This window comes from Enhydra lutris, unplaced genomic scaffold (assembly GCF_002288905.1).
Source record: "Enhydra lutris kenyoni isolate GAN:26980312 unplaced genomic scaffold, ASM228890v2 scaffoldscaffold27, whole genome shotgun sequence".
NCBI classification, from domain to species: domain Eukaryota; kingdom Metazoa; phylum Chordata; class Mammalia; order Carnivora; family Mustelidae; genus Enhydra; species Enhydra lutris.
The window spans coordinates 6,246,390-6,272,858 of NW_019154111.1; the positions used below are offsets into that span (position 1 = coordinate 6,246,390).

The 26,469-nt window shown below is 44.9% G+C and overlaps 1 protein-coding gene across 1 annotated transcript in view; it reads left to right on the top strand.

Moving 5' to 3' along the window:
* LOC111151963 (diacylglycerol kinase iota) overlaps positions 1-25,338 on the top strand; it is a 432,202-nt gene extending 406,864 nt beyond the window's left edge. The window contains exons 29-33 of the mRNA XM_022510212.1: positions 5,001-5,038; positions 8,370-8,490; positions 18,648-18,684; positions 20,585-20,684; positions 24,808-25,338. Of these exons, the coding sequence (XP_022365920.1) occupies positions 5,001-5,038; positions 8,370-8,490; positions 18,648-18,684; positions 20,585-20,684; positions 24,808-24,924 (413 nt within the window). The 3' untranslated portion in view covers positions 24,925-25,338. The remainder of the gene's footprint in view (positions 1-5,000; positions 5,039-8,369; positions 8,491-18,647; positions 18,685-20,584; positions 20,685-24,807) is intronic.
* Positions 25,339-26,469: the final 1,131 nt, after the last annotated feature.

Consider the following 26,469-nt stretch of genomic DNA (forward strand, 5'->3'; position numbering starts at 1 on the left):
TCCAATATATTAAAAACCCTCAGTATTTTAGCTATTAACAAATAATTGGCACATAACTTATTAGCGGTTGTCAAAACCTCCTCTAGGCTTACATTAAAATGCAGAGGTCTTTCAAAATATCGAATTCCTCCTTTCTCTCACCTCATTGTGTTGAGCATGGCTATGTAAAATAATACTAATTACAGTCATTTTCATGAACTGCTTCTCATTTATGCCTCATTAGCATAATTTGCAGTAGTTATCCATGCCATTAAATGAGTGTTAGTTACCTTTGCCATATCTAATGATCATACTAAATTCGTTTTGGGGAGCTAAGCCTTCACACTTTGTTGCTCGTGTCCCATGATGGACTGCTTACAAAGTAGAAAAGTTGGACAGAATGCTTCTGACAAGGAAAATGCAGGAAAGGCTCTGCAGAAGTAGGTATCTAAAAGAAGTAGGCTCTTGGGCAGCTGACAATGCAAGCCATCTGGTGACTAAGCAGTACATAACTTTGAATAAAGGACAAATAGGAAGATGCCCTTCATGATCAAATTAACAGAATTGTGAATGCAACATCTGCCCTCGATATTCAGTGTCTCCTTTGGCATAAAAAGTCTTGGACCTTGAAGCCTTAAATTGACTTAATTTGGTGTGGGATGCATTCATGAGACTTTTACTTGGGGTTGTTTTATCTTTTGCCCACCTTGCTCCAGGTTCAAGGGGAAACAGCATGGTGGCAGGAATTCTAACATAGGGGTCAGATGCAATAACATTAAAGAAAACGTGAAAGAAACAAAACAAAAGAAAAAAATGAGTCTCTCTTTCATCTGGATTGCTAACTATCTGTGTGACCCTGGAAAAGTCCATTTACTTTTCAAGCCTGTGTTGTCATCTATGAAATGAGAGGTTTAGGCTAGAGCCCAAAATAGTTCTGGAATGTAAAATATGACCACTTCTGAAGGGACAGTTCTAGGACGTGTTTCTTGCTTCACAGATGAACTATTTAGGAGTTAAAAACAAGGCAAAAAAAGATATATATTTATGCTTCTCAGTGCTACAACTGATTCCAACCCAGGGCTCTACAAGCTATTCTTTGTTCGATGGTGGTGGTTTGTACTTTTAATGTTTTCTTCCATAACTTTTTGAAAAATATTCAAGTGACTGCTATCATTACTAGGTGACGAACGGTTTGGAAATAGAATATTAATTTAAGAACTGAGAAATAATATGAAAATTTAAACTTTTTAAATAGATCTGAGTGTACAGAGTTGATGTAGTTATTTCGAGTGATTTATCGAGAACTCACGTATGTGGCTTTGCCAAGCCCTGTGTACTTTTTATTAAATATTTTCGTTGGCCTAGCAAAAACTGCAACCTTAAACTCTCCCTTTGGAAGTATTCATATGCCAAACTCTACAGCTGTAATTGGCCTTAATCTAACCTTCTCATTTCATAGGTGAGAAATGGTTCTTTTTCTGTGTTACGAGGTCAAAAGCATCAGGATCTCATGATGTTCGTTCTACACAGGAGACCAAAATAGTCAGTCCTCTGTTCCTTGAGCTGATTTGAAAGGCAGAGTCCCCAAAGAACTGACTTTATCTTCATTTTTCTAACGAGAGAACTGAAGGTTGGTAAACTACAACTTGCTCAAGGTTACAGCCAATTCATGGTGCTCCCAGGGACTCACAAGGAGTCTGACTCTTAGCTTAGTTATAATGTATCCCTTTCTAATTTGGACTTCTTGCCAAAATGCCAGTTCCCTGAGTTTGCTTTGTACAGAGGTATCCCCAGAACCTCGAACAGGGCCTGGCACGGCAGGAGCAGGTGGCCAGCCAGTGACCCTATGGATTGTTTTGTCCCTCTGCTGATTCCAGCAGGTAGCCATTGTTCGTTCATGCAAGATGCCTAAGGATATCCAGACCCTTGGTAATAGAGGCCCAAGAAAGAGAGACTAAGACAGAAGATGGTGATTCCTTCCTGGCGGTCCTGACTTCTCAGTTCAGGATGTTTACTGGAGAGCAGTTTAGCACTGGAGGAAAAACCAGCCATTTCATATGAATTAATGAGTCTGCTTCTAAGCTCTAAAAATGACAAACTTCGCAGTTCTCTATCCCTTACTCTCCTGCCTAACTATGTGCGTTTCTGTGATTTAATTGTCCAGGAAACCTGCTATCCATCTACTCAATTGCCTTTACGTCTCATCAGCAATTTGACTTACCCTTTTTGCATTTGGGATCACGATTTCCCCAGTTGCAAAGAGTTTTGGAAAAGGCAGGAAGGCAAACTTGGAGCTCAAGAAATAATAAAGAATAATACTGTAATCATAACAATTCGTTATTTGTTTTTGAAGCTTGATCTTTCAGAAGGTTGTTATCTGGAGTTGAATACTAATAGATCCAAGCTCTCTCTATGCAGAGGAGATCTTAAACAACAGTGTACATGGGGAAGGACATTAATCAGGAGAGAGAAGTGAGCTTGAGTCTAATAATGTTTGCATAATAGCTACCCTTGGGTGTATTGCTTGACTTAAGAATAAATATCCCTGCTTTCCATCTCTAGTACAATTGGAAATTATTCGTGGTTATGATTCTGTTATGTGATCCTCTCCCTGTTCATGGGAACTTTAAATTGGGAGACTGCTGGAAACCAACAAGCATAGCAATACTGTGAGTGAGTCTGGGGTAGACATTTAAAGAGGCTATAATATTGGGCAATCTGGAGAAAATGAGCAGAGAGCAGGTCATAACTCTCTTTTCAGGAGGGGGAGGCTGGGGTCAAACTGGCATGGTTGATATTTATATGCTTCTCTGGTTTCCTTTTACCTCTGCAGTGGTTTCTCACCACCTGCAGGATAAACTCCAGTGCCTCATCTTGACAGAAGAGGTGCTCACTGGGGGGGTTCCTGCGACTTGGCAATATTTGTCTGCAACCGTTCCCCACCTCAGGGAAGATGATACACAGCTCTTCGCAGATTCCCTTAGGCATCACAACTTAACTTCCATGTCTTTGTTTGGATCCTGCCTTCATCTTGTAAGGATTTTCCAGATCTTCTTCGCTAATTAATTCCATTTACCATGGAAGAGTTGGCTTAAATTTCACCTCCTCCAAGAAATCTTTGAACTCCACAGCTAGCCAATAAGTTTTTCCCCAAATTCTGATATTTTTCTTTCTTTTCATTCTTCTTCTCTTCCTTTCCCTTCCTTTCTTTCTCCTTTCTTACTTCCCTTCCTGCTGCTCCTCAAATAGAATTTGTTCTGGGTAATTCCTTTATTGCATTGATTTGTTGTGCTTATATGCATGAAATTTTATACACAAGTGCTTTAAATTAATGAGCTTGTTTTTTCTTTTCTCTCTCTTTTCTCTTTTTTTCTTTTCCTTTTAATTTCTGGGGAAAGTTTCAATATCATCTTAAAAAAGTAAGCACTCTACTGTTGAGAACTTACAAAGCTTTTGTTTGTTGGTTTTGTTTTTACATTAGAGAGATGAGCAGGATAGCTATAAATTTTATTTTACAAATAAGAAAATTGATTCAGAAACATTGCCTTGTTAAACTTACATGTCTGCTAAATTAGGGATTAGAATTAGACCCTAGTCCAATGTCTTCTTTTTTTTTTTTCAAAGATTTTATTTTTTAATTTATTTTCAGAGAGAGAGTGTGCTTACAAGTGAGCGGCCTACTTGTCACCATAATGCAGGTCCCTGTGTCTAGTCCAGACCTCTGTCCAGTACAGCTCCACCAGCTCTGTGAGGCCTAGAAAAAAGGGAAAGAAATAGTCTTTATAGGTTATCAAGTTCATAGTGTTGTGAAAAGGCACTGCATTGGGATGTCTGGGTGGCTCTGTCAGTTAACAGTCCAACTCTTGATTTTGGCTCTGGTCATGATCGCAAGGTGGTGAGATCAGCCCCAAATCAGGCTTTGAGCTTAGTGGGAGTCTGCTTGAGATTCTCTCTTTCCCCGCTCAGCCCCTCCTGCTCATGCTCTCTCTCTCTCTCTTTCTTTCTCTAAAATAAACAAATAAATCTTTTAAAAAATCAAAATGAAAAATAAAATGACACTTTGAGAAAGAAAATTTAAATTACTTTCTTCTAAAATTTTGTGCCATTCAAGCGTTAAAATAATCCATTTTTTTGGTAGTTCTAGAATCTAAGTAGTTGTTTTTCCGAAGGGACCATTTCCAACAGAATGCACATGTTCCCTTTAGGATCCAACACCGTCATTAGGTGCTCACGCATCCTGTCCTCTCTCAGCAGTCCCCTCCTGTCCCTCGTCCTCTACCTCCCAAGTACAAGTGCACTTGTACCTGCACTTCGATGCCCCTGAAGGTACATATTTTTACAATTAGATTAGGTTTCCTAATCCTTTGAGTTCTTTCCATAAGAGTCACCCATGGATCAGATGCTGACCACATGGCTATTTTCTTCAGAACATAAAGAACATACCTGTTCCCTCCTCACTACCTCCAGTCCCCTTCCTTTCCATAATGGTAGGTGTTGTCTGCCACTGCAGAGCAAAATTATTAGTGATTTTTGGAACCCCAAGAGGACAGAGTGCAAGGAAGTGGAAAGGAGGGAGCAGAAGCAATCATGGTTAAGCACCCAGCCCGCCTAAGTAGAAGAGAGTTGAAAACATCCACATGACTTCATCGATCATTTCAGTCATTCTGTAAGATTTAGACTTGCTTGTGGGCAGATGTGGAGGAAACCCGGCTCTGAGGGTTTCCATGATTCACCCAGAGCTTGTGTTGGAGCTAAGATTTGAACCTAATCTCTGTGGCTCCAAGCTTCGTGAGGGGTTATCGAGGTAGACTCTAGAATGATGGATAGAATGGGTACCAGGGTAGTGAAGGAATGAAGAGAGAGCTTTTCCCTGTTGCAAGATTCAGCCTTTGGCATGCTTCTCCTTCCCTGATTCCTGCCTCAAATATAGACTATTTCTGCAAACTATGGATCCAGCCCCTTGGGATATTTAAATGAGAGGGTCTTCTACTAATGGGACATCTCTCTTTTGTCTCCCACAGCAATTTTGCAGGCAGTAATAGCTGGTGATCTTATGAAGGTAAGCTATCTTCCTACCCACACTTTTGGTGATTCTTCAAGAAGTTTAACATCAATCATTTCTCACCAAGTTTTCGTGATCTCTCATATGTCATACGTCATCCCCCTGCCTGTACTAGCTGAGTTGGAGGGGGAAGGGCACCCTTTGGAGAAGTGGGCAGAGAGGGCCAGAGGAGTCTTTCCAGCATCTCCACATTGCCCAACAGCGGAGAACATATGCAGGGGTACCATGCTGGTTGTCTCGACTAATTAACACGGGTGGCATGTGGCCCAGGTGCAGTGCTCATGATGTCCAGAAGCGGATTATTTGCAATTGAAAGGTTTCTTTTTAGACAGGTCTTGAAATGAGTGCATCTGTAAGAATTACGTGGACAACACCCAGAAGTACATTCTCCAGGCCAGAGCCTACAGCTTCCAACATTATTACAGTTTTGTACTTGGGGAATCACAGCTACCCACAAGATGCTCCATCTGATCTCCCTCCAACACTTTAATTCATGCTTACATTTTCTTAGTTCAGAGGAAGTGGCTGCTGCTGCCTCCAGAGGGAATGCACATTCTGGAGTCAGACTGCTGGGCTTCAGATCTTGGCTCTGCCATTCACTGTTTGTGTGACTTTGTATAATTATCTCATTCTCCCTGTGCCTCAATTTCTTCATCTATAAAATTGAATAATGTGGCCTCTCTCCTTTGTTGTGAGGATTAACTGTAACAATACATGCCAAGCTCTTAAGACTATTTCTATTCCATAGAAGGGACTCTAAAATGCTAGCAGGTAGTGTTAGTCTGTGTTTTTTTAAGAAACACAATGGAGATGCAAATACTCGTTACACAGTATAGTCCATGAGCATTCTAAAAGCTACATTTGGTCTCCTGTCATTTTTCAGGCACTGGGACTCATGAGTGCCCGTATATCCCTGTATAACCCACACTGGCATTGATCTGCTCTGTAATGTTGGTAACTGCGTAGGGCACAAGGCCACCAGCCTGTGTGGAGTGTGGTGCCATTACAGATCAAGAAACCAAGCACCTTAAAAAGAGAGCTGAGAAGCAATGACCTTGCATGCAAGTTCTTTCAAAGCATCTGTTGAATCCACGGAGAAACCCCCGTGCTACCGTGTTAACAGGTTACTGACAGGAAAGAACTGGCACAAAGGGTGCAAACACCTTGATAAGCTGCCATCTTTAGACACATGAGCCCGGACGTGGGGCTTGTGGCCCTGTCTGCATCTAGGAATCGTCACCCACAAGCAAAATGCACTCGCCAAGCAGTGTAGCTGGGAGTTCAATGTTGTTGCCCAGCCGGGGACCGAAGCAGTATTATCCTGGATACCCTGCAAGGCCCTCTATTAAATGCCCTTGCAGAGCTTCTAAGTGGAAAAAAGTGTGCGAACTACATTTGAAATCTCATTTCATCTTGCATGTGCTTTTAGTCTAGGCAACATATTTTCCAGGTCCCCGAGTACATAACCCCACTTTTCTTGTACTTAATAGAGGATTCTTTGAAATGTGGGAAATGGCCATATTCCATGGATTGTGTTCATTACAATCATTTCCTAAGTGCCTAAGAAATTACTCAACCTTATTTATTGAGAGTTGAAATGCAGTGACATGGAGTTTTTCCTTCTCATTCTTTTTCTCTCTTTCCTTCCCAAGTGTTTCTTCCCGTTTTCTTTCTTTTCCACCTTCTTCTGTTTGTCTAGTCTGTGCAGAAAGCAGAAGAAATATTAAATACTAAACCGTGTGTGTGTCTGTAAGAGAGAGAGTACACAGCAGACAGCAGAGCACCGAGACCCCAGGAGCCGTCCAGCTGCTGGGAGTGGCTGCTGTGCCCCTGAGCTGCATAAGATACCCACGGACTACCCGCATGTCCGCAGGGTCCAAAAACCCACAGAAAGGTAGCATCTGGGCCGCTGATGCATTGGGTCTCTGCTACTCCGTTGAGCCCAAGTCCTCTACGGATCTGCCTAAAAAGAAAGGGAGTGTCCTTGTAAGACTGATGTTGAACGGTACTGGATATGCATAGATTCTTTGTGGAAAACTGTTAACTACCTCTTGCTGTCCTCTAGCCTCGAAGTTTAGGGATAAATGTCCCCGTATGTTCTTTACTTCCAATCAACTGTTCGTTTTTGGCCTATTTTCTAGAAAGCCTTTCCCGACTCTTTTTTTCACCCTGTGATAAACTCCTTATGTTCTTCTCCATCCCTGCATGTGTCTTCCCCATGGATGGCAAGGTCTTGAGGCCAGGGACTGAGTCCTATTCATCTTTGTTTCCCTGGCATCTGTCACATGGCGGTTCCATGGTTGGAGCTGAGTGAGACCATGAACTATGAGTCTACTTTCTTTGACCTTAGGAGATGCTTACTTTTTTTTTTTTTTTAAATAATGTGCCATCTAACTTCTTGGTGATAGAACCATTCCTTTTGCTTGGTACCTCCCGGCTTATTCTATTCTTCTTTGTGCTAAAACTACCCTTTAGAAGTTCCAGAAAGACTCTTTTTGTTCTCCTATACTGCAGTTTGGAGAACAGGGACCCATTTACACTTTCTGTAATGTTCAGTATTTCATGAAATGAGACCACATCCTCATTCCGCCACGTGGTTCTCAGGCTACAAAATCTGTTGGTCATTTTCCAGTCTGTTCTCACAATATAGGTATTTCAGGTTTCTCCTGCCACAGTCTCTGAATCCCTTGGGTTCTCGTCCTGTGGATCCTCTCTAGCCTCACTGGGTGCAGGTTAGATGACTCGCAGAAGGCGTGCTGGCTGGCCTGCAGATCTAGAAGAAGAAAGAGGCTGTACACACGTGTGCCACCGTCTCCCACGGGAAAGGGGGACGCAGCTTCCGCATTTGGTAGCTAGGTTCATTAGAGGCTGGAGAGAAACCATAGGCTCGGGAAGGAGCTTAGCTACCAGACACCAAGCTATTCCTGTCTCTGGCCCTAATTACTCTTTCACTCAAGAGAAAGCCGAGCCAACATAGGAAAGCGTTTCTTCTCTTTGCTGCCCTTCACACTCTCTTGGGAGAGCAACCAGTGCCCAGAAAAGAAAAAGACATCAAACAGAAAAGAAATAACTCATTCAGCACGTTTCAGTCTCCTTGGGCTGCTCAGTGCCCGCAGACCCTCTCCGGAGGGAGGGGAGGCAGACGCCGGCCCGCCAGCCGAGTGCTAACACGGTCCGGGAACGTTGCTTCTTCCCTTTGACTTCCCCGTGTCCTCTGAGGCTAGAAACACTTGTGGTTTGCTACATCACTCTCATTTTATAACTGGTTAGCTGTACTCCCCTTGTTCCGGACTCTGCCTGAGCTGCTTTTCCTGTGTCTCTTTCTCAGCTAATGGAAAGCTATAAAAATGGAGGCAGTCTGCTAATTCAGGGCCCGGACCACTGCTCCCTCCTTCACCACGCAGCCAAAACCGGCCACGGGGAGATCGTGAAATATATCCTGGACCACGGTAAGTAGGCGCAGCGAGCCAAGGGGCACTTCTCCACGAAGCAACTGAGCTCTCGAAGCGGGCTGGCTCCCCGGCTATCCTCGGAACAGCAGAATTGCTCCCCACCTTTTAACCGACACCCCTGGCTGCTGTGAAGCAGACGGAACCACAGACCGCCGACCCATGCGGGTCGCTGTGACCCAGAAGCTCCTATAAGAATTCTCTTATCAAGGTCTTCAAGGGTACTGGGGAGCTGATTGATTGAAAAATAAAAGACAAGAACAAATGTATCCTGACATAAGACACTGGATTGTTTTGGGAAGAGCTTTAAGTTGCCTAGTTGGGACCAGGTACCAAACCCATGTTTATAGCTCATCACTCTGAGGATTACATGAGCGCGGTTTTTTCCCACCTTTTTGGCTTCTCTCTCTCTCTCTCTCTCTCTCTCTCTCTCTCTGTCGTTTTTCCATTTGAATCTCATGCATCATTTCAACTTAAGCCACACTTCATTCTCTTTGAAAATACCTGCGACTCTCATGTCTTCCATGGTTAGATCGTTGCTAGAAGTAACAAGCACCTTAGCATTTTTCTCTGTTGGCCCCATGGGGGCATAAACACAGGGATACATCCCAAATCCTGACCATGATTATCAGCTTCCCACGTTTATAGGGTTTCTAGGAATTAAGAGCTGGAGTACAGGGAAAAGTCTCCCTAGCTTAGCTGTTTTTGAAACAGCCTCTAGCTCTGCTAGATGTAGGTGCAGAGAGATCCTAGAAGATTTTCTGTGAGCCCTCGCAGCGAGGCTGTGCCATCCAGATTCAGGCTGAAAAAAGTAAGTGTATTAGTAGACATGCACATTCCTTTTTGCTCCTCTTTTTTTTTTTTTTTTTTTTTGAGGGAGAGAGAGAGTGCATGAGAGAGCATGTGTGCATGAAGGAAGGAGGAAGGGAAAGAAAGAGAGAACTCAAGCAGGCACCACGCTCAGCACGGAGCCCAGCATGGCGCTCCATGACCCCGAGGTCATGACCTGAGCTAAAGTCAAGTCACACGCTTAACCGACTGAGTCAGCCAGGTGCTCTGCTCCTGTTTTTATTCAGTTCAGCCAACATGTCTTGTAGTCAGCACGTATTTGCAGAGTGGTTAACAGGAGCTACCTGTTACAGACCAGTGTGTACACACACACACACACAAACACACACACACACACACACAATACAGTCACTATTTTTAGGCAATTAAGGCTAAAAAACATATAATCTAATGCAGAATTCAATTAAAAACAGTTCTATATAGGTGTTTTTAAGTCCTGTTGTAAAGCCACAAGCACATGATGTAGTTCCCAGTTATCGCACACTTGCTGTATTTCAGATGCTTATACTAAATATCCTATCCTTTAATGTTTACAAGGACCTTACAAGGTAGGTATTCAACTGTCAGGGACATTTGACTCACCTTGTTTTGTCTTCAGTTCCTTCTCACCATGATGCATTTGCTTGAACCCTTGGCCTGAGTTATGGTGGAGAGAACGGTTTAGGAGAAGGAAAGCATGTTAAAGCAGATTGGGGATCATTAGACCATCTCTTTCCCCCTTGTAGGCTGGGCTGGACAGTCCCAAGCCTGTCTATGCTGGAAAGCCTAGGTGGTAAGCTGTATTCCTTGGTGCCGTGTTGGGTATATGCATCTTTTCATCTACTGTTCCCCTGCACATTCCACCCACTGCAGTGAAAGCATTTGGGGTGGGGGTGTCCAGGCTTACAAAGCAAGTTCTGCTTGCCTCCTTCATGAAAAAAAATCATAGACGTTTTCTCTTTCCCACAGTGACGTCTCCAAAAGCTGGCAAGAGGCAAAACCAAATGTTAGAAAGCAGCCCCATACACAACACATAAAGTCACAGAGCTTCTGTTACTATCTTTCCCTTAATCAAAAAGACCTCAGGATTTCTACCACACAAAGTACAGATGAACTTTAGCTACCCATACTGTCCGTTTACTTGTCTTTAGCTCAGGTTGAAGTGCTCCCGGTTGAAGTTTTCTTGACCATTCTCAATCCTTTCTTCCTAATTTTTGTCCTTTGCCCAATGAGATTGAATGCTCACATAGCTTAACCCGTTCAATACCTACAGACCCTTTCCCGAGTTAGGTGAGACACTGGCCATCTATTTGATTGCTAACACAATTTAGGAACTCACTCTCTCTCTCCCCCCATCCCTCTGCCTCTCTTGAAGAGCTAGTGTTCCCGCCCTACACACACACACACACACACACAGTTCTGGAAACCTCCTTGCATTAGTTACCTGTTGGTGTCTCCCTTGGTCTCACTCACAAGGCTGTGGGGAGCTGCAGTTGTGACGGAGTCTGTCTTAGAGATGGAAACTCCCCCACATGTTTGAGTTCTCAGCTGAGAATGGCCGGGACACCTGAGCCTCCCTCTCTACCTGTTCTTCTATCCCAGGCTTCTTTATAGCCTGACAGTCCTAGAGTTCCAGGCGGGCGAGGACAGAAGCTTCCAGATGTCCTGAGGCCAGGCTGGAAAGTTCTGCATTATCACTGCAGCATTCTGCTAGCTAAAATAGGTCACAGAGCTGGCCCTGACTCACGGGAGGGCGAAGTGGCCCTCACTGCCCCATGAAAGGAACTGCAAATAATCTGTGGCCAGATTTAACCTACCATCCTCCCTTACCCTCTGTCTTCTTCAGTTGAAAATGATGAGCTTACCTTCTTAGTATCCTGAATTACTGTCCCACCTAGAATCCCCTGGACCTTGGCTTTTATATTTTGCTTTGGTTCTGGGTCCTCAGGTTGATTAGCAACAATAATTCTTTCTATTTGCAAGTTCTTCAACAACAACAGTTTCCCCCTTTCTAAGCCTAAGTATGACCTGTGCAATATTTGGGACATACTTACACTAAAAACAAAACCAAAACTCCTCTCCTCAGTTGCATGCCCCCAGGGGCAGGGGCATGAGTGATGAGACATGGGATGATATTAGTCTAAACCATAGATTTTCACTTCCCCCACTTTTTCCACTGCCTTAAATAACAGGGCCTCTGAAAGGTTGCGGTTTCAAACCCCACCTGTGATTTGGTGCACGCGTCCTTTGCCTCACACGGTACCAAGCTGGTATGTTACTCTCTTAGTGCAATAACCAAAGCCTGACGTTCCAGTACTAAACTCCTTTCTCGTCCATCCCCAGCATCTCTTGCAAAGGGTGAATCACACAATACAGCTCTCTCTCTGTCAAAACGGAAGGACAACAAAACAATCTGTTAATTTGGGGGGAGGTGGGTGTTTATTTTTCCAGTTTTTTTGGAGGGGTTAGATTTTATAAATTAGTTGGTTTAGTATTTATGATAATGAGAAAAGCAAGTAGAGATCATCTCACCTCTACTTCCCTCACAGGCAAGCAGTTCCCACAGTCATGGTCACGGTCACAGTCACAAGAGGCCTCTGATTCCCTCCCCGCCTCACCGGGGTCTCTCATTGGCCAGTACATACCTGAGAGAGAGACTGGAGATACGAAGCACACTCCATCTTTCTCTGTGAAAATAAAATCTCACTCTGCTCTCCAGTCCAAGAATCAGGACAGTTTTAAGGGATGGTGGTTTTTAGCCTTTCAGTACTATAGTCATATAGTGGGAACTAACTCGTCGTTGATTTCTTACTGAAACCAGCATCTATCAACCTACTAGGCACTGTCGATTTCAGCCTTAATGCTGATCTCCTTATTTCTACTTACTCAGGAGTATTCCTGAAGCTCTCTTGACATGGCCCGCCTACGTCAGCAGGTTCCTCAAGAACTGAGCGCTTCCGCTCCCCTGTTTTCATTGCTGCCGTTCGTTTTAACCTCTTCAGTCGCTGATGACTATTTAGATCAGCCTGTGCGTGTGGAGACTGCAAACTCTTCTTTGCAGAAAAATTTGTCTCTTTTAAATGATAGACACCCCTGTAAATTATAGTGTTCTCGGAGGCAGGGACAAGCTCCTGGGAAGCATAACCCTTTCTCTGCTCTGTAGCAATCCTCTTAATGGGACCCCTGCTCCGTGAAATAATCTTTCCTAATTTTGTGTCGTGGCGGCTCCAGAATCCCCTTGGTCTGACAAGGAAAACAGCCTTTTCCAAGAGGCCTCCAGGAGGCCAGGGTTCGGAATGTACAGCAGCCGTGGCAATGTGTTTATAAATGGCCTCAGATTTGCGGTAGGCAAGTCTGATCAATTTGAATTCATGTAAGTGGGAAAAGAGTACAATTTTACCTGGTGCCAAAGATGGAGAGGGACATTTCTCACCCATCCCAGTGCTGCAAAACTTGTAAAGTTTTAGTCTCTCTCTCTCTCTCTTTTTTTTTCTAATCCGGTTTAAGTCTGTCCTGTGGCTTCACATGATCTAAATCATAAAGTTTGTTCAAAGACCTGATGATAAAGTTGCCTTCTTGACAAGGGTTCTGAGAAATCCGTGGGCCCCTTTCAAGGGGCCTGCGAGGGGAGGGGCTTCTTTGCGCCCTGCACCCTTGCTCAGGTGGGAGCCCCTCTCCCCTCTGCTTTGCCCTCCTCTTCACAGGTCATTTATAGTGAGCAGTGGGGCCCATAGTCAGGAGGACGCCCCCCCCCTTTCCCCCTGCCGAACAGGAGTCGTGGGAGATGAGTTGTCTTCCCAGGCTCCACACTAAGCAATGTCTTTCTCATCTAAGCGTCTTTTAAAACCAGGCTGTGGGCGAGGGGCGGGAGCGTATCGCAGGCTCTGAAAAGCCACAGGCGGCTTGAATTTTTCTCTGTCCTGCATCTTCTTTGGGACTTTCTCTCAAATGCACAGCCTGCTGATTTCTTTTATGAAAAACTGGAATTTGGGCCTCGGGAGGGTTGCAGAGAGAATGGAGGAGGAAGGGAGCTAAAATTCCACTGGGACAAGGTGGAGAGGGAAGGACCCCGAGGGGGTTCCAGCCTGGGTCCCCCAGTGGTTCCTGCTTTTCAGCTCCTTTCAACCATATTTTCTGCCCACTCCCTCCTCCCTCCTTGTACCCCTCCGAGAAACTTTTGTGTTGCTTTAGGCTTTTACCACCCCGCACATTTTGCTCCTTTGTTTTTATTCTCCCGCTCCCACCCCTGTGCCCCCCTACTGTGTGTCCTGATAGAAATCTCACTCATGCATTTCCTTTTTGATTTCAATGGCTTATTTTGTCTTCCCCCATTTTCTGTCTCTAGTCTTTCTTTTTTTTTTTCTTTACCCCCCTTTTTCGGCCTCTGGTCCCCGAGAGAAACGACCACCATCCCGCTGGGACAGGATGATGGTGCTGTTAGAATTCCCAGTGCCAGCTCTCCCCACATCTGTGCGGCTTTTGTCCTGGGGCAGAGGAGGATTTGGAATGGTCTGCTGGCAGCGTCAGGGAGACTAATGGGAAATGAGTCCGGGGACAGAGAGGCCATGGAGAGGTGGAAGGAATAGCAAAGGGGATTTGGATGCCTTGGTGTGGGAAGCAAACTAAAGGATGCACGTGACGAAAGACATATCCTATAGAATACAGGGACAGTGTTGAAGACAGGGTTGCTCCAGCAAGAGCTGGGGCGTCCAGTGGGAGAACCAGTGGAATGAGCACCGGCCAGCACACTTGTAGTTTGGAAAGCTTGACTGCCTAACCTCGTCGTTCCATTTCTCGTGTTGGGAGATTGGTGAAGTCTGGCTTCCTTTTGCATTCCCTTGCTTTCCCCCGAATACTGATGTATCTCTTCTCTTAGTACATTACCCCCCTTATTTTTCAGACTGTTTCCTATATAGCACAGTCTTTGGAATCCATGTTACATTTGTGGATCTTTCTTTGAGAAAATCTAGGATGCTGGCTGGGATCCACATTGATTTTTAAATGTTTTCATTCATTCATTAAAAGAAGTCAATTCTGCCCTCGTGAACTTTTGAGAAAAAATATTACAGCGATAGCCACTGCTAACTCTTAGGGTTCAAATTGCTTTGTATGCGTTAACACATTTAATTCTTAAAACAATCCTCCGTTGTGAACTCTCTTATCTCCATCTGGCAGGGGGTGACAGCTGAAGCACAGTGATGTTAGGTTACTTGCCAAGACCCATATGTAGTATATGGTCTCTGCCCTCCATAGTTCCAAAACCTGGGGAGGGTAGATCGATAGAAGTATTACATGCAGGGTTCCCGTGACAACTGGTGCAGTGCTGTGGAGGGGTGCGATCGATCGTCTGCCTCTGAAAGTTTCATGGAGAAACGTGCACACGTGTCCCTTCGATTGGGACTGGACCATTGTTTTCTGGTGTAGGTCAGGTGCAGGGCTGAGTGTGGACATTGTAGTAAACCCTAGGAGGGATGGAGAACCAAGACGTCCTTTTACATTCAGGGAATACACGTGAGCTCGCAGCTCACAGTGTCGTGGAATTTCTTCCAGTTCCCTAAGGGAGATGGCATGATATCCACAACCAGACCATATGCACACCTAAAATATACAATAAGCCCTGCAGCCGCATATTCAGCATGGATAGAAATTGGAAGAAATCCATCCTCTTTTCTTTCTCTTGGGCTCTCCCTTATGAGCGGGACTCAAATTAACTTTCCAAAAATCCTAGATGCTATTTTTTTGGAAATACTTTTTCCTTTAAAGAGACTTTAAAGAGACTTTGTGAGGGCTGTGTGGATTCTTTTGGGTGTCTCTGGCCAAATCAGAAGATTCAAGAATCAAGGCTACTCACCCGCATGGGGCACTACTAAACAGCACAAAAAGCGACGGAAGGAGCTCCCAGCAGGTCACATACAGGAAGGGAAGCTCCAGCCTGTTCTTGGGCGGCACCTGGCACTTAGTTAAGCCTCTTCTCATTTCCTCCTCAGAAACCCCCTCTCACCGGCATTATGCAAACAGTTATTTTCAAGCAGGTTGAAAAATTATTAGAAGATGCGTCCGTGCTATTAAAAGCAGCTCCGGACCCCCGCCTGTCATCGGTTCACTGCCAACGTTGCCCCTGCATGGGCGATTTGCCCGACAATGTTCAAAACGTTCTGCTCTCTTGTGATTACATAGATTGACAGGAAGAGGAGGAAACTTTGGGTTAATTAAGTCCATCACCCCAGAGCCCATTCCACTCACGAAACCTATAATTGGAGTTTTGTTAGGTTTTAATTAAGAGAAAGAGTATCTCATTTTAGGAGCAGCACCGCTTCCTCTCACCTCTGTCAGCCTTCAAGGACTAAAAGACGAGAAGGGGAAAGTGAGACGCAGCTACAGGCATGCGGGGCTCACAGACTGGAGAATCAGTCTCTCATGATTCTGGGTTGGCTGCGTTTGTGGGGATTCTCGGAAAACACTCGGGAAACAAGGTCCCTTCTCTTCCTCGTCCCCACTTCCAGAGTGTCCAACGATGATGTTTTAGCACAGATTTAGCTGGGCCTGCAGCCTCTCCCTGACAGGGTGGTATGGACCCTGGAGCCATGGGTGCGGCTCTGAGGGCTGTAGGGGAGGAAGGTGCGGCCTCTGGTGCCTGAACAGGCTTGCGCTCACAGGGATTGGCGCAGTAGAGCTGCTGCGAGTGCAGTGGGGCTGGGTTGCTCCTGTTCACGGAACTGCTTTCCAAAGAAATGGCTCCAGAGGTTCCCTCAGGGTGGCCGGCAGCCTCTGTGAGGACCGCTGGACACTGTCAGCACTCTTGTTCTTGACCTTGTGGAGAAATCCCCGCCAGCCAGTTGAGGGGGTCTGGAGAACTGGTTCTCAGGACATGAAATCTGAGTCAACAAGTACCTTCAAAAGTCAGCGGAGATAAATGCAGAGCCCAGGACCCTCCCTCCCTCCACGGATGCTCCGCATCTCAGCTTGGTGGAATCTGCTTACGGCGGAGAGTAGGACACTTCAGATCCAAACTTCAGGCATGGCATGCAGCAGCCCAGCTCCCATTTTAAGCATATGGCTTATATTAACTTAAGAAACCTCACAACAATCCTGATAAATACTATCAATGCTTCTTTATCGTCCTTGGCCATTGAGAGACTAAGAGTAAATGAACTTGCCCGAGATCCAGTAAGTGCCAGGTAGAACCCGAATTTGGAAGCAAGGAGATTCAGCTCTGGTACCCATCGCCACACTGTACTGCCTTGCCCTTCCGTGGGTGTTTGTTGTGGGTATTATCATTCATGCTTCCTTAGAACCACAAGACTGAGGAAGAAAAATAAACAAGTTAAGTCTTTGCTAAATCCTTAATGTAGGATGGGTGCTGGAAAAATAATAAATGAAAAATACCCAATATTCTTACACGGCAGGGATTTGGTATAATTCATTTAGGGAGAGAGGTATAGGCCTGAAAAGCAAACACATAATACAAGGGTGGAACCAAGTCCGTGTCACGGGAGTGCAGAGAAGGGAGAGAGTCTTTCTGTCAAAGCTGGTCTCTGCAGAAGGCCTTGTCACAGACTGGGCTTCACAGGACGGGTGACATCTAGGTATGTGGCTAGAAAAGAGAAGGTTGTTCTGGATCAGGAGAGTGGAGGGAATAAGCTCTGTGAGCTGGGAGAGCCCGAGAGACAGGCTGGTGATGGCACAGTTACCCGTTGAATTGATATAAAAAAATGGGACCTGGAGCAAATTGAGGAAGGGTGGTTCCAGGTGAAAGACTGCTGACTTTCACCGTTGAACACTTGGGAGTGAGCAGTCAGTACGCTGAATTGGAAACCTGGAAATCCGAATGAAAAGAGAGATTTTCATTTTTCTTAGTAACTGTTTCGGTATGCTAATTATGCTCCAGGCAGAGACCAATTAAGAAGCCTAATTTGTCAAAAAGGACAAAGGGAAGAGGCAAATAGGGCAGAGGGTATAAGGGAAGAGTCACGTGGCCTAGATGGCCAGTAGATGTGAAAGAAGAGGCAGCTTCTTGGATGACCGGGAGGATTGTGAAGGTCCCACAGCAACTCGGTCATCTTCTTGGCCAGTGACTTTCCATGGTTGGAAAGTCCTAACCTCTTCCCTTTCTTCTTTTTATGTAATAAGTAATCACATAAGCACATTTCCAGTGATAATGATACCCGACAAGACAGACAGCAAATCAACAGGATCGTATTTCTAAAGACTAGAATGCTCAATACCTAGAACTGCGTTCGGCACATCCAAGCCCATTTATTCATTAATCCAAACAAACATGTAAGCATCTGCTTGGTCCCAGGCTCCATGCCAGGCACTGAGGCAGGACGTAGTGGTAAACAAGGCATAGGCCGCAGCTTACAAAGGGTTTTACCGGAGTCTAGTTGTGGAAAGAGACAAATCAGCAGGTGGTTTTATTACAGTTTAAATGTCATGATCGCTAATTACATAGCCCTACCCGTCTAGGACAGTCTCAATTTGGATGATGAATTATGTTATCCTCCCAATTATAGGACAAGGGTTAGTGTCCAAAGTGAGGGGGCACATAGGCTGAACATTTAATGCAGTATTCAGAGTGGGAGTTGTAGAGGGCTTTATGGGAAATGTGTCTCAGCTAATACCGCAGACTGATTAGAGTACAGGAGGGCTGGGGAGGGCAGCAGTGGTGCAGAAGGTAGAGAGGTGGTCATTCCAAGCATTGTTGGCAGATTGAATGATTTAATTGTTGAACAAATAGAATATCATCAGTGCACACACCCACTGGACATTTCCGTTCCTAAGGAAGCATCTATAACCATTTGGTGTTTATAACATTTCTTCTAGGTCTTTGAAGGGAAATTTTATGAAAAATATAATTATACTCTGTTTCTAGAAGATAGATATTGGACTGAATGATATCTGTGGTATCTTGTAGCTTTAAAATCATACTGTATAAAAGCCCATCTCAAACAATCTGCTGCTGGGGAATGATAATCCTTAAGCCTACCAAAGTGTCCCTGTTCTCCCAAGGTAACCACTTAGTTATTTCTCACTTATTCTATTCTGATGGATTTTATTTCTTCAACCTGATTGAAAGCTGTTTTAAAAGCACAGCCTGTATCATCCCATGCATATTGGTCGGTGGCAGTTGGGAAGTTGGTGAGTGGGAATAGAGAAAGCCTGTCTTTTCAGGGGGTGGAGCGGGGGAGGTGGTCTTATTATCCCTTCCACCAAGTGACTGTACTTCATTCACCTTTACAAGGTGTTTTAATTCTGTGACTATAGATTTTTTTGTTAATGGTTAGTTTCTGAATTTATTTTTGATGGCGTCTTCCTTTCCTCTTCTTTAGGACCTTCTGAGTTATTGGATATGGCAGACAGCGAAACGTGAGTGTTGCCTTTATTACATAGTCTAGATTATTTTCTTCAGAGAGTATTTAGAGAAGAAGGTAGTCTATAGAGCCTACAACAGATAATTTAAATGTCAGTGGTAAGAAGTTCACTTTCCATTGTATTTATAACCATGCAGGGCTAATCTTCTAAATCAAGAATTACACAATAAAAATTGATAACAAGAATCATAACGATTGCATGCACAGTCATTGCTGTTCATCATTTAGAGCTTCCTATGGGCAAGGTAGTTTTGCACGGTGCATCATAGACTACTGAGAAGTCTAAATAAATACATTTACCTTTTTTTTTTCTTCTAAGATTTTATTTATTTATTTGACAGACAGAGATCACAAGTAGGCAGAGAGGCAGGCAGAGAGGCAGGCAGAGAGAGAGAGAGGGAAGCAGGCTTCCCACTGAGCAGAGAGCCCAATGTGGGGCTCGATCCCAGGACCCTGGGATCATGACCTGAGCCAAAGGCAGAGGCTTTAACCCACTGAGCCACCCAGGTGCCCCAATACATTTACCTTTTTAATTTACTCTTTCTCAGCTGGGGTTTGTGAAAAAATTATGTCCTAATACCCTACGGCGTGCTTTGTAGTGAAACCTATACCGGGTCTGGAATGCAACAAGGTGTATGCAACCATTGGAGAATTAGAATATAGTCATTCCAACCATTTTTATGTTCTGTGGTTCAGATGAGAAACTCTCGTTGAGAAGATCATCCTCTCTGGGGTGGTCCTCAAACTCATGATGTTTGTTTTCAACTTTTTTTATTCCTAGGGAAGCAAAATAGCTCCTCCTTCCCAAGTAGGAACAAAGAAAGGCTAACTGTCTCACCCTAAAAGCCATATAGAAAACACTATAAAACTTCAAAGACATTTGAAAATAGATAAAAATGGGTGGGGAGGAGCTCAGTAGGTCTGGAGGAGGAAAAGGAGAAAAGAGTAGGATGGAAGCTGAGTGGGAAGAATAGTCTTCTATGGTTATGACTGACTAGAAAGGGAAGACATCGTCCGTTGTGACAGAGACTTTGTCCACACACCCCAACCTATTGGCAAGGTTATCACTTATGCATTTGTTCTAAGGACTGCATTTGATTTTCCATACGCTTTGGCCTTAAACATCTTTTCAGTATTGGACTCAGAATGGAAATCTCCTCCTCCCTGGACTGCCCCATAGAGGGGGTGGAAATGGCTACTTAGCTTTGCCATCTTCCTATACTGAGGGGCCTACGGCCAACAGGGGAGAGCTCATGTTCCCAGCTCTCCCAGACGTCCTCTGTGGTGGCCCATGCCCTCCCACCTGCCATTCACATGGCATCAGTAGGTTGGGTGGCTTGTGTTGACCTGGTCCTTCCACGCCAAGTCCCCCAGAGACACTCCACTGAGGGCCAGATGATGGTCTGCCAAGCCCTGCGTTGAGCTGCTGGAAAGGCCTCTGGTCTCCCATGCCTGCCCCATATGTCCCTGATCTGGTGCCCCTATGTTCTGCCTGAACGTATCCACAGAGGACATTGTTTCATGGGGCTAGGCCCCATCTCCCATCTCCCGCATCAGTGTGTTCAGCAGTGCCACTGGGTGTTACCTAAATCCAACGCTAGTGGTTGAAAACAAAATCACTCAGCCTAGTTAACACTGTGGAGACAAGCGACTGGTGTCAGATAATTATGGTTCGTTGATGACTGAAGGCATTTTTAGACACCCCCTCACCCACCTCCCCCGAAGGCGCCCAGCCCCTGGTCTCCGCTGCGAATAGGGAAGGAGGCGGACGAGCACAGAACCCCAGCAGCAGGGATAGGAAGCTACCGTCACCCCCTCCCTGCCGCCTCCACCCCCACTCCCACCCCCGCCCCCAACCCCTTTATGGGTAGTTTCCCATTTCATCTTTGATTTAGGGGTGAGACCGCACTGCACAAGGCTGCCTGCCAGCGGAACCGGGCTGTGTGCCAGCTTCTGGTGGACGCGGGAGCATCTCTGAGAAAGACGGACTCCAAGGTAACTTGAGGAGTGAGGGCAAACATCCTCCCGCCGGGCACGATCGCTGGCCCCATCGCCTTCACTTGTGCCCACAGCAAAGGCATCCTTTCTGTGCTAATGGAAGTGCCTGGGGCTTTGGAAAAAAGGAGGAAAAAATAAAGTGCTTCATTTAGAGAAACTGTAGTTTAAATATATAAGCACAAAGGGAAGGGTGTGTGCTTGCCTATGGGACTTTATAAACCTCTGAATGTGCTGGCCTTGGGACTTTGGGGTTGTCCTGCCCCTGGCCAGCAGCCAAGTTGCGGGGAGGTGAGGTTCAAAGCCCTGGGAGAGGGGTAGAAGACATCAGCCTGCTTTGGAATTTCTCCTTCAGCGACTTTATCTAGAGTAGCTTCCAGTCTGTGATTTCTGTGGCCCCGCGTCTGGGTGCCCAGGTCATTAGCTGTCTCTGTCAGGATGGTCAGCCGGAGAGAGGGTTACTGCCTTAAATCTAGTGCCTTTATGTTGGCTTTTTATTTTTAAAAGTTTCTTCCTACTTATTTTCATATATTTTCCCCTAAAAGTTAACCCCTGAAGTTAGGGTGGGAATTTCATCCATGTGGAAACTGAAACCAAGAGAGAGCTCTGTGCCCTGAGACCAGGAGCTGAGCCTGAAGCCAAACTCGGCTCTTTTGAGCCCTAGCCCAGCAGATGAGTCATTCTCACGTGGGGACAGAAGACTCCCCGGATCCAATGGGATGGAGGAGGCGACAAAGTAATAAAGTGGGGTTTTCTCCCATGGTTTGTGTAATGTCTTTGCCTTACGGTGGTCCTCTGGCATCGGGACCTGAAGCATGGTTGGTTTCCCTGCAGCAAAAGCCATGTCAGTCTGGATTTAAATTGTGTTCATATCTTGAGGGCAGTGAGGCCAGAAACTGATAGCGTGACCTACATGCCGACCTTCAGGGGAAAGATGCCCACAGGTAGAGGTCAGGTGTCGGGAGAAACTCCACTCAGGAGACCTGAGATCAGGCTGCACCAGGAGTCGTTCTTTTACAGAAAGCACCAAGGAAAGGCCTGGAAGCTGGAGCAGAGGAAGAGGTAGAGCTCAGTGGTGCAGCCCCGGGACTGTAGCCCAGGAGAAGAGACAGGGTGGGGCGGGGGGACGGTTAATACAGAACATCGGTACCGCAGAGGAGCCCGAGCAGCTCTGAGAAACCATCCTGGGTAGACGCGAAGAAAGGACAAACCATTTAACTGTAGAGAGTTGCAGAGAAGAATTTTAACATAAAGATGAGGGTTTCATTAAGCTAAGGCAGTACATAACCTAAGTTTGGAGCCGATGAATGTAGCCAAGGAACACAGACCTGTTCCTTATAGGACTTGAGCCCCATGAGACCTCTTGAAGCGACGAGCACCTGCTTTGGTCCATTTTCCCCCGGGGTGTCCTACAACTGCAGTGAACGCCATAAAATAACTTTGTCTCCTGCGTGGACCTCTTTTCCTTCGAACCCAGTTCTGAGCCAGCAGCACTGCCTGATTCTCCACGCTCCCTGCAGCCCACCAGATCCCTGCTCTCCAAGGGAGGTCCCTGGCTGCTTGGGTTCCTCGCTAGGGCTGTTGGACATGCTAAGCTGTGTCTGTTACCTGTGTGGTTAGCTAAGTGGGTGTAGGGTCATTTGAAACCGAGGAGCAGCTAAGGGCTCCGTGGGATATTCTTCTCAGATGATATTTGCCCTTAAACTCTTCGTCATGTAACCCGATGGAGAAACACCAACCCTCTAGGCAGGATCGGGGAGGCCTCGGTTTTGGGTAGGTTTGGCTTGTCTGGGCCAACTCACTGTACAGGGCGGCAGTTGCCTACTTAACCATGCAAAGGACTGCTCTTACCTCAGAAAATCAAAGGAAAAGAGAAGCAATGGGAAAGACACAAAAGACTGGGCGGGACACCAGGCCCCTGAGCAGACTCGCCTTGTTTATCTTTCTAAGTTTCCGAATCAGATAAATGGGTTCCACATTCCTTGAGATTGTGTTCTCTTTTGTTGAGTGTGTGTGTGCTTTTTTCCAAAACACCGCTTCCTTATTTTTATGATTATAAATATAGTGCATTCTTATGTAGAAAACTCTAGCAATGCAAAGAATATCTAAAAAGATTAAAATCATGAGAAATCTCACACTCTACGACCTATGTACTATTAAAATTTTAATGATCTCTCTTCACATGTAGGTATGCCTGTTTTTCTCTCTCATTTTTTTTTAAGTCAGTGAAGTCCTACTGGTTTTTCATGCTATTGTAGAATGCTTATGTCCCCCAACGTTGTGTTCTAGAAGTCTTACCATATGAAATAGTCTATGCTTCATCCTTTCGGGAGATCTGTTAATTTTTCCATTTTGTAATTTTATGCTAAGTTAAGCAGAACATGATAATTATGACTGGATCTTTTCCTAGATTTTTTTTTTTCTTTTTGGAGAGAAGCAATGTCTTAAGAATTTCCCTTGATGCGGAACAGTTCCTTTAAAAACCAACTCAAGGGCCACCTCGGTTCACCTCTCTGAATACTTGGAAGCTAGTAATTCCAACTTCATTAATATTGAAGACCAGATAGTCTATTAATACTGTAAGCAAGATGGAAAAACTTACTGTAGGAACTTTAAGCTAGCAGTTCAATATTAAATGCCAGATAAATAAGTAAAATTTTAGAAAGAATCCAGAGCCACCGTTACTTTCCTTTTATCCTTTACCCACTTACCCTTGTAAGCTACAGGGAACAGGCTTAATTGAGCTTGACACTCGCCATTGTAGTGACTCAGATGAAGGCTGAGCAGCCTGCAGTAATTTTTGTAATACTCGTGTGCACTTATACATGGAGCTGTTTCTTCGGTACAATGACCATGCCTCCATCTTTTTGAATTTAATATCACTTTTTAAATAGATAAAGCATATCACTGAACAAAAATTAGAAGATTCAGGGAGTGTTCGGTAATATCTATATGCATGCAAAAGAATGGAGACCTTCCTTCCTTCTACTACTGAATTCTATCTGTTGACCTCCTTCCAGAAATATCATGTGTGTGTATAAATATACATACGGCATTAGAGTAGGCTGCAAGAAATGATACAATCATTTAAGATGATGTAGAAGAACATTGCATGACATAAATTTTTGATAAATATATCAAATCCACTTAATAAAGTGAAAAAAGTATGTTATATAATAGGATGTAAACAGAGTATGGGGTTTTTTTTAACTTTTTTTTTTTTTTTTTTTTTGAGAGAAAAAGTGCTAGGGGGGAGGGGCAGAGGGAGAAGAAAAGAGAGAATCTTAAGCAGACTCTGCACTCAGCATGGAGCCCAACACGGGGCTTGATCTCAGAGCTCTGAGATCATGACCTGAGCTGAAATCAAGAGACAGAGGTTTAACTGATTGAGCCACCCAGGTATCCCATAGTATGGTTTTCTGTTTATAAAAATTTTCTGTGTAGAGCCATAGAAAAAGACAAATTGGCTACTCTGTGGAAGGTTAACGGCAGTTAGTTATCTTAGTGTAGTATAGGAATTAATGGTGATTTTTATTTTCTTCCTCACAATTTTGTGCTTTTCCAAGTTTATTTAATCAACATTTATCACTTTTATAGTCCAAAATTGACTCTCTTTTTGGAGAGATGAGATATTCTGAATTGGGAAAACTTAACTGAAGACTTTGAAACCAGCGAAGAAACATTTTTAGATCATTTACAAGGATCCGGTCCTCATTGTCTGCTTGCTGCTTCCCAGGGTTTAGCATCATGGAAGCGTCTGGCGTCGGAAGTCCAAATGCCTACTTCCTACTTTTCTGTTCAGTGATTTCTCTTGCCCTTCTCCCAGAAAGAATTGGGGTTCCCAGACTCAGGGTGCCACACCATTTCCTGCTGTGGACTCAGTTTCTCTGAACCCCACTTTCCTCAGATGTAAGCCCCACCTGTCAAATGATCTTGCCTTTCTCTCGAACTTACCTACCTCATGTGTTTAATGTGGCAATAGATTTGAAAGTGTCTTGTCAACTTTAAAACCATAAGCATGGAAAAAATCCTTTAGTGAGTAAACTTTGAATACCTCTTTGATTAAAAAAAAAAATCTCATTGTAAGTATTTATGTCTCTTTCCTTCCCATTGTCACCTTTAGGGTAAGACACCTCAAGACAGAGCCCAGCAGGCTGGAGACCCAGACTTGGCTGCTTACCTAGAAAGCCGCCAGAACTATAAGATCATTGGCCATGAGGACCTGGAAACTGCTGTTTGACGCTGGTAGATCGCAAAGAGAACCTGAGCAAGTGTATCACCTGTGCCCTCCCGGCAATTGGGCAGCTCCCCTGGAAGAAGCTGTTGGAATCCACAAAGATGTCTTTCTCTGTAAGAATCTATCTGAGACCATGCCACCAGTTGTTAAGGGCTACCAGACATACAACAGAACACGATAGCCCGCTGAGGAAGAGGCAGGATACCTGGAGATTTGTGGAATACATATTCCACAAAATTTGATCCTTATTGCTTCCAGCAAGTAGCATGAACTGCTGTGTTCACCTGTATAATTTATTTTCGAGATTCACAGGATGTTCGTACAAATGGCACCGCTCCCTCCTCCCCCATGCATTCACGATTCCTCTGTACCACACAATTCTACTGCAACTACCCACCATTCCAAAAAAAAAAAAAAAATATGATCTGCTGTCTTTACACTCAGTCTCTGAAGACCACAAGACACTCTGGAGGTCTCTGAAAGCCCTCCGGATGTCCTGCAAAAACGCAACTGTAAAGCTGCTCCCGTTTCCAAGACGAAATATACCAAGACTATTAGTGACTCTTTGCATGTCTCCCCTCCCTCCCTCATCCCTTGTCATTCTGTAGGAGCTGGGACGTGCCACATGGATAATGTCAACGTGTGTGCTATATCTCTGAGGTATGGTGAGGTGGCATGGGAGGGAACCCAGGGGCCGGCCCTGGCTGCGGGGCTGTTGCTGATAGCCACAAAGGACTGGTTCAGCTTGGGCTGTTTGCACAACCCCCTACTGCCTACGTGTAGCCATCTTTGCCTTTTGCTGTGATAGAGACGAGCAAAGGATTAAATGAAGGCCCACGGCTGGTTTGGCGGAATCACTGGATTTTAAGTGCTGTTGAAGTTGCTGAGCAGAAAACCATGTGTGGGGACTGTGGTTACAGGAAATGGAGCACTGTGACAGCGTTTGCTTCTAGACTTTCTCGAGTGATAATAGAAAGCAGGCTAATTGACTTGAAATAAAACAGCCAATGCAAAAGTAGCAACATATGTCAAAATAACTCACTTAAGCAAGAACACAGTCACTGGCGTGTTGCACGGAGGCTAATAAGTAGAGACTCTTGGGTGTAGTGGTGAGAGGGGTCCCATTTTAGGTTTTCCTTCTAAGTGTTTGGTTTTCATTACCCCGAGTAAGCCTTATCCCAAGGACAAAGCCTTGTTTTATGAGTTCCACTGCCGGATTTCCAGGATGGCTGGGTCTTCCCAATGGACGCTTCACCTTTTACTTGTCAGGTCCCAAGGACATGCCTGATGGCACTGCAACCCCATTTCTTACATACGGGGTAGTCTAATTTATTCTTTTCTCTGTTTCCCCCTACCAGGAAATTCTTAGTAGAAACCCACTGTGGGAGCCCTAACCAGAAATGTGTCTTCTGGCGTTGGAATTACAACTTTGAATCCCACCACAGATCACTTGGTACTTACAGGTCCCTCTAGTAGAGACTCTGTGATAACTACAAGAGTAGGAGGAAAGGGCTCCTAACTTTCAGTGAAGATGTCTTCTTGACTTGG